The sequence below is a fragment of the Cibotium barometz genome, chromosome 53, assembly GCF_041138505.1.
Source record: "Cibotium barometz isolate CiBa-2024 chromosome 53, ASM4113850v1, whole genome shotgun sequence".
Taxonomy (NCBI): domain Eukaryota; kingdom Viridiplantae; phylum Streptophyta; class Polypodiopsida; order Cyatheales; family Cibotiaceae; genus Cibotium; species Cibotium barometz.
Window position 1 is genome coordinate 20,334,619 of NC_141098.1, and position 7,680 is coordinate 20,342,298.

Genomic DNA, 7,680 nt, shown 5'->3' on the forward strand with positions numbered 1-7,680 from the left:
AAAATTTTAAAACAAGGTTATGATCATATGATGGTCTTCATCCATGGCTTAAAGAGAGTGTGTAGAGTGTGTTACTTCACCTTGTCCTCATAGGGGGCAGATCACACGGCCAAATGGCGTGCAGAAATGGCCCATTTCTACTCACCATCAGTGGCCGTGAGTGTGAGAAAAATCAACACGGAATCATCAAAAGTAGTGTAACTTTTTTTGAAAAATGAAAAAACTACTCGAATCTTACAAATCCGCCCTCCAAAACCACGAAAAGCTGGCAAAACCACTTAGTATTTTTGCAAAACGGCCTTGCAAAACTGCCATAGCCTGGAGTTAATGGAACGTGCACCTACTTTTCTTGGAACTACCATCTTTGCGTGGCCTGAAGCCATGGTCACCCTCAAGACTAAGTGCCACGGGATCTTAAAGACCCTTGTCAGGTGACATCAATGGATGACATTGATCAAAAAGCACGCCGCCTTTTTTGGGCCGTCGGATAAAGTAAACTAGGCCGAGTAAACTAGGTTACTAAGCGATCATTATTTAGTTCTTAGTTTACTAAACGGACATAGTTTACTTCCTAGTTTACTAAGCGGGCATAGTTTATTTCCTAGTTTACTTAGCAAATCATTGTTTACTTCCTAGTTTACATCATGGAATGGGGATGAATTTGGGTTTGGGACTTAGAAAATTTTGGAGCAAGATGTTATGTGTAAAAGAGGATTTGAACTCGAGACCTTGGGTCACCGTTGGAAACATCTTACCACTACACTATACCTTCAAGCAAAAGAGGATTTGAACATCTTTACTTCCTAGTTTACTAAACCTAGTTTACTTTATCCAACGATCCAAAAAAAGCGTCACAATTTTGATCAATGACATCCATTGATGTCACCTAACAAGAGTCTTCAAAACCCCGTGGCACTTAGTGTTGAGGTGGCCGCCACGGGAGCTCAGAAATATGCAAAATGTGTAGTGTGATCTGTCTCTTAAACTTGGCAACTCTTTGGCTCTCTACTGTAACTCTTTGGCTCTCTCCTGTGGATGCTTTATTGACACGTGTCGACGTCTCATGGGATTAGGATGCATACCATGAGCCAGGTGATATCGACTGCGTTTGACTTGAGGGGCAGTTTCATTGTCAGGAACTCAACCAACTCACCAACAAGCTACAGTCTTACAAAGAGAGAGGGGGAGAGAGAGAAGTGAAGGAGCCGTATGGGCGGTGTCGATTTCTCTCCAAGTCGCCACCTTCATCTCGAGGTTGGAATACTTGGAACAACTCAAAACCAGCTTTCATCTAGATGTGTGATTTACTCAACCCTACGGAATTGGCCCACAATTGTGGTGGAATGTGTGGGGAGTCTCGCTTCGATTTTAACACTTATAAACAGAACGCTTTGTGAGGTGTCCAAGAAAAAGCATTCTGTGTGTGGCAGAGTGAAGAGCTCTTGGGAGAAAGCATGCAGGTTTAGGTGTCAAAGCTTGGCAATGGATGGGCGCACAGATGAGGAATTTGAAAAGGAGAAGAATACCCAAAGCAAGGAAGTAGATGAAAACCTCTACCCCCACATAGCTCCAGTTGACAACCCATTTCATTAGCGAGGGGTTTTAGTGATGGGTAGTGGACTGTCTTGTGTGTTGCCCCCCATGGAGAGAGAGACGAGGAAGAGGGGATCAAGGAAAGCTTCGAAGCTGCCCAAGTCCAGGTCTAGCAGGAAAGGGAGGGTGGAGGAGGAGCTTCTGCAGCAGCAGGCGCTGGCCATGGTGCTCTTCCAGCAGCAGCTGCGCTTTGAGAGGTCCGCGTCCGTGCGCACGCCCAAGAGTACCACCAAACAAAACCTCCCCAGAAGCTCAAGCGCGCGAGCCCGCCATGTCAATGACCCTGTCTTGCAGCCTCACCAGCTCTTCCACAAAGAGGTACTTCTTCTTACTTTTTCCATGCCCCATCCTCCTGTTTAAGCTTGTTTTAACAGTTTTCCGCCTCTCTTTTATCACTACCCTCGAATTGGTTACTTTAATAATGGAGTGTTTGCGGACGGTGGGTGGCAGTAGCGCTCATAATTCTGTCAAGCCCAAGGCTTTCTTGTGTGAGTTAGAGCATGGTATAGAGGTGTAGGGTTTAGTTATGGCATCCTTCAGCTCTTCTCTGTACAGGGCGCATATAATCCTCCGCAAGCCCTATTTGCTGCCCGTCAGGGTAAGCCACCATGGAAAAAAACGGTACCTATTGCATCTTTCCTTCCTATTCACGGCTTACATGTGGAGACTTAGATTTTACTCCTCCTCAGGTAGCCTGGCATGTGACACACTTTTAAGGATTTGTAAAATCAGAAGGCGTTGCAATGTAAGCAAATCTGTGTAAAAAGCATGTCGGAAATCAAGGTCTTTTGCTGATCCACCAACTGAGACTCCTCCCGGATGTGTGTAACGTCCAAGAAACCATGTGGAAAGTTTTGCCATTTCTGAGTGGGAATGGATCCTGCTCATCCATTGCCTTGTTTGAGATAAAAGTACCAACATGAAACAAGTGCCTTTAAAAAGTGAATGGTACCTGCCTCAATGTGAACTTTAGTACAAATTTTCTCTTGGACTGTTGAAGTGCAGGTGTGCAAAACAAAGTGCCTTGGAAAGAAGATCATTGGGCGTTGTCTAGGGAAGAAGACACATGGCATTGACAAACAAGTCCCATATGCATGGCTGGTGGTGAGATTGGGATTGTATAAAAGCAAGAACGGTTCCCCTCACTCATCATCCATGAAAGCTCTTTTGGGATGGCTAGGCAGAATCCTGTGATGAGAGTTCACACCGTCTTTTGCGTCCATACAACTCGTGGTTGTTTCCACATGGTATCAGAGCTGGCACTCTGCATGAACCTTCAAAAGAGGGGTAGTGTTGAAGAGCTGGCACTCTGCATGAACCTTCAAAAAAGGGGTAGTGTTGAAGTGCAGGCATGCGAAGCAACATGCAGCGCCTTTCTACTTAGAAAGTAGATCACTGCATTGATAAAAGCAAGAACAGTTCCCCTCATTCATCGTCGGTGAGAGAGCTCTTTTGGGATGGCCAGGCAGAACCCTGAGATTGGGGTTCACATGGTCCCATGCCCGTCCTTCCTGCTATCTTTGTGGTTGTATCCACACAGGCTTGGGTTTTAGTGTTCTTGTTCATTTCATTTGAACTATTCAGAGCTTCTTCCATTATTTCTAGGATATCTAAGAAGGGACCAGATGTTGACTCCACTAAGACATTGACATCCTCAGACTTCCCTTGGGCGGTAAAACTAATAGATGGATTGCAATTTGAATTTCTAGAAAAAGGGCATCTGACATTGATTGTAACTGTGCGCCTCATTGTCTCATTTTGCAGGGAGGTTCTCTTAATGTAGAAACAAAACAGTTTGTTTTGGTCCATGGTGGAGGATTTGGAGCTTGGTGCTGGTACAAACTCATCGCCTTACTTGAAGAGGCAGGTTTTGTCACTAATGCAATTGATTTAGCTGGTTCAGGGATTGATTCTACAGATCCGAATTGCATATCTCGTCTCGAGATCTATGCCAAGCCCCTGACTGATTTTCTAGAGAAGCTTCAAGAAACAGAGAAGGTTAGTTTTGGAACTACTCTATTGATGTTATTTACTTTACAATTATCAAATCTTAAGAAGCTTACCTCCACTTTGTGGATTAGGCTTTCTAGAAGTATCACGTATTACCTTGTGGATTTGCTGGTGTTCTTAGACATGATAGTGGAGGGATGATTGTGCAGGTTATCTTGGTGGGTCATGATGTCGGGGGCGCCTGTATATCATACGCAATGGAAATGTTTCCAAGAAAGATTGCTAAATCTATATTTGTTAGTGCCACAATGGTCACCAATGGGCAAAGGGCTTTTGATGTATTTGCAGGAGAGGTTAGGTTATACCTAATTTGGTTAAGATGGCTTGCTGTTGAGGAGACTTTTTTACTGGTTTATCTTGAATTTTCTGTGTAATTGTGATATGTATACAGGTTGCAGGTCCAGATGATTTGTTGCCAAAAGCTCAAGTTTTCAACTATGCTGACAAGAGCACACAGTCACCCACATCTATTGAGTTCAACAAAGATTATTTGAAGGACTTGTTCTTCAATCAAACTCCTGCCAAGGTCGAGGCATATGCGCTTGTTGTGTCTCTCTTTTGTGACCCTGCTTATGCTTTTGCGTTCTCCGGGTTTTAGTATATTTTCCTCTCATTCTCGCAAGAATGGGTGTTTATGATGTGTGACGATGGCCCTGCAGGATGTAGCACTGGCAACAGTGTCGATACGGCCGGTTCCTTTTGGTCCTGTAATGGAAAGAATCACTCTCACTCCTGAAAACTACGGCACTATACCACGTTACTATGTTTCCACAACGGAGGATCGGGCTTTGACCTCTGCAGTCCAAGAAAATTTGGTGAAGCTCAACCCTCCAAATCAAGTGTTCAGACTCAAAGGTAGCGACCATTCTCCCTTCTTTTCCAAACCACAAGCTTTATACAAGGTGCTGTTGGAGATCTCACAGTTGGATACAAAAAGAGAAGCCCAGTGATGTGATGGAAATGTTTCAAATAATGTGCCTCTGATGCTGCTCTTGGATATGCTCTGCAACCATATAAGTGAACCTGCCTTCAGAACTTGTGTTTTAGCCATTTCAAGCAACTCCGTGTGCACGCACAAGATTACACAGCAAGCTCAGTTGCCCCTTCTTTTTTATAATCTTTGTAAGGATATTGAGAATCAATGATTCCCTAATCCCGCAGCGTTCAGGAAAATAAAATAAAACGAGTTTGCTTGAACGTGGAGAAGGAAAAGAACCCTCTTAAAAGTTCAAGAAATAAGTTATGTTTGGATAAAATTATGAAGAAAATGTCTGAGAAAGATTATGAAAGGCTCAGAAAAATAGTGTCGAAAACTTCAAAAACTAGCTACATTTGGATAAAACTATGGAGAAAATGTCTGTTACCATGTCCTCTTCAACCCATATGGTGAGAAGGATTTATGTAAGTTTCAGGAAAAATACTTTCCAAACATTGCCTGTCCAAGCTGTCCAAGCGAAACACATAGGAAACATATGATGGTGCAAATTTGAGTAATGGGATTTGATGTGGGTGTGAAGAGAGAGAGACAAAGAGAGCCCCCAAGAGTAAGCATGATGATATATATGATTTTTCAAACGCAAAAAATCAAAGCCTTATTAGAAAGAAAGTGAGATAAAAATGAAAACATTGGAGGGAAAACAACCATTATAATGGTGGGTATCAGTGCTCCGCTCTCATATTGTATTGTCCAAGCACAAGCTAGCTCATGTTTGTACAGCTCTCATTATGAGCAGCAGCGCAGGTATCTGGCATCTTCATATTCACACAGAAAGGTGATCTATAAGGCCATATGGCTTGGATTAGTTTTGGCATACCACCAAATAAGTTACACGCTACACTAGACTGTTATCTCATAACGGTCCACACATGGAATAGGTAGACTTTACTCTTGAACCAGGTCTTGACATTGCGAGGCCTGAACAGGGCCCTAGATGAGCTCGAATGGCCGTGGAAAGTGGGGTGGCTACTCCGCAGTTTCTTGTACATCTTTATGGGCCAAGTCTACGGTGGCACCAACTATGATCAAGGAACTATGTGGTCATGTCATGGCCACCCCACGTATACAAGCCTATATAGATACACAGTCAATCACTTCTCAACATAGTTCATGAGTCATCACTATGAGTTTACTCCCTAGCGTCTACGAGCATATAACCTTCGTCTTAGCAATTCCAGATCAGCCATCAAAGCTCCCTTCATTGGAGCACACGGATGTGGGGATTTGCCATCTATTCTATCACTTTAGTAAGTATTCTTCTCTATCTTTGTTATTGTGCAATTTAAGTTTTAAAGTTTTGTATTGTGAAAGATTCTACATCTTGTATATGTTCTCTTGTATACACCGCACGTTGTATTCTCTTACATGGTATCAAAACTCCAATTCGGTACAAAGCTTCTTATCTAATTGTTGTCTAGCAGTCCCTTAAAGAAATGGTATCTTTTGCAATACCTTGCCCACTATCATTTGGTGATGATGGAAAGCTTAATGACACCAATTATCCTCTCTGGAAGTTCAAGGTTAAGGCTTTTCTTTCCTTCTATGAGCTTTGTGGTACCATCATTGATTGATGTTCACTTGCCACCCCATTGACAAGGGATATAGATGGCAATCATATACCGCTTGATGTCGATCTTATCCAAGCTTGGAGATGAATTCAGATGCTCTCTATGACATCATCCACAAGTGTGAAACATAGTGTGTTGTGAACATGGTTCAGCGTGTCGTCTCCATAGCTTGTTTTGCAAAGGATTCAGAATCTTGAAAATCAACTTTAACAAGAGAAGCTGAATGAAGTGAAATGGTAGAGGTTTTTCTCACCAAAAATCAAAGATCTTCGTGACCACATGGCTGTAACTGGCATAAGTGTGCTCTCCCTCGATCTCGCTCATCATTGTCTAAGGGTATTCCTACCTAAATATGATAGTTTTGTTACATCTTTGAATGTTGGTGTCAGGCCTACTTCTCTCACGTTCGAGAAGTTCACCTCATTGCTTCAGGATGAGGAGATGAGAATGTAGAGTCACAATTGTAGGGACCAGGCTTTCTCTGCAAACACAAAGAAGAAGGGTAAGGATTCTAACTCTTCAAATTAAAAAAAAAAGGTTAAATGCTTTTACTATAACAAGAAAGGGCACCTAGCCAAAGAATAATGCAAGAAAAAGCAAGCAAAGAACAAGAATGGCACTCTAAAGAACAAGGAAGAATCCAATCATGCTGCAGCCAGTGGAAGATGACATCATGGTTGGCGATAGTGGGAACGATACAAAGTGCCCAATAAAAGGTTCAGGTACTATTTCACTTATGTATAAAGAGGATTGTCGTATAAAAATTCTTTCAAATGTTCTTTGGGTTTCAGATATGAAGAGAAACTCCTTTCTGTCTCATTCTATCACGGACTGTTACTTGCGGGTTCACTTCGACAAGAATGGTGGAGTCATTCTTGATGGAGATGAAAACATCATTGCAAAGGATATTCAGAGGAACAACTTGTATGAGCCTTCGTGGCGTTTGCAATCCAGACTAACTTGAGTAGCAGCAAACTTTTCCATGAGAGATATGGGCATCTCAGTATGCGGACTCTTTCAGAGATGCACAAAAGTGAGCTAGTTGAGCAATTTGGATGTATATGAAGCTTGCATGATGGGTAAGCAGCACTAGAAATCCTTTTCACAAGAGACCAGTTTTAGGGCCAAGGCTCATGTTTAGCTTGTACATGCTAATCTATATAGAAAGATAAGTATAATTGTACTTGGAGGTTCCTCATCCCGAAAAACCACACTTGGGACCTTGTAGATCGTCCTCCAAGGCGTAAGGTAATTGGCACTAAGTGGGTTTACAATAAAAAATATAGATCTTATGGTACTTGGAAAACCTACAAGGCACAATTGGTCGCTAAAGGCTTTACACAAGTAGAATGTTTTAACTTTTGCTCCTATAGCCAGGTTAACCACTATCTGCACCGTTCTTGCATTGGTAGTGCAAGGAGGATGGCATATTCTCCATATGGATGTAAAATTTGCTTTCCTCAATAAAAACTTCGAGAAAGAGGTATACGTGGAATAGCCACTTGGGTTCGT

At 42.4% G+C, this 7,680-nt stretch overlaps 1 protein-coding gene across 2 annotated transcripts; it reads left to right on the forward strand.

Annotated features, from left to right (window-relative positions):
* Positions 1–1,194: 1,194 nt before the first annotated feature.
* On the forward strand, positions 1,195–4,800 carry LOC147608381 (putative methylesterase 11, chloroplastic). Of its 2 annotated transcripts, XM_086789125.1 has the most exons (6): positions 1,773–1,911; positions 3,358–3,428; positions 3,512–3,591; positions 3,753–3,896; positions 3,995–4,129; positions 4,263–4,800. In XM_086789125.1, exons 2-6 carry the CDS (start codon positions 3,401–3,403, stop codon positions 4,551–4,553), a joined length of 678 nt encoding a protein of 225 aa, XP_086645251.1. In that variant the 5' UTR covers positions 1,773–1,911; positions 3,358–3,400; the 3' UTR covers positions 4,554–4,800. The 2 variants fall into 2 exon arrangements, with proteins under 2 accessions (XP_086645249.1, XP_086645251.1); XM_086789123.1 differs by having other exon boundaries at positions 1,195–1,911; positions 3,358–3,591.
* Positions 4,801–7,680: the final 2,880 nt, after the last annotated feature.

What these genes read in the sequence shown, in the direction of transcription:
- LOC147608381 (XM_086789123.1), top strand. Translation starts at nt 1,609, where the DNA reads ATGGGTAGTGGACTGTCTTGTGTGTTGCCCCCCATGGAGAGAGAGACG. An exon ending in ACCAGCTCTTCCACAAAGAG is followed by an intron (nt 1,912 to 3,357) that starts GTACTTCTTCTT and finishes CTCATTTTGCAG; the next exon opens with GGAGGTTCTCTTAATGTAGA. An exon ending in TCAATCAAACTCCTGCCAAG is followed by an intron (nt 4,130 to 4,262) that starts GTCGAGGCATAT and finishes ATGGCCCTGCAG; the next exon opens with GATGTAGCACTGGCAACAGT.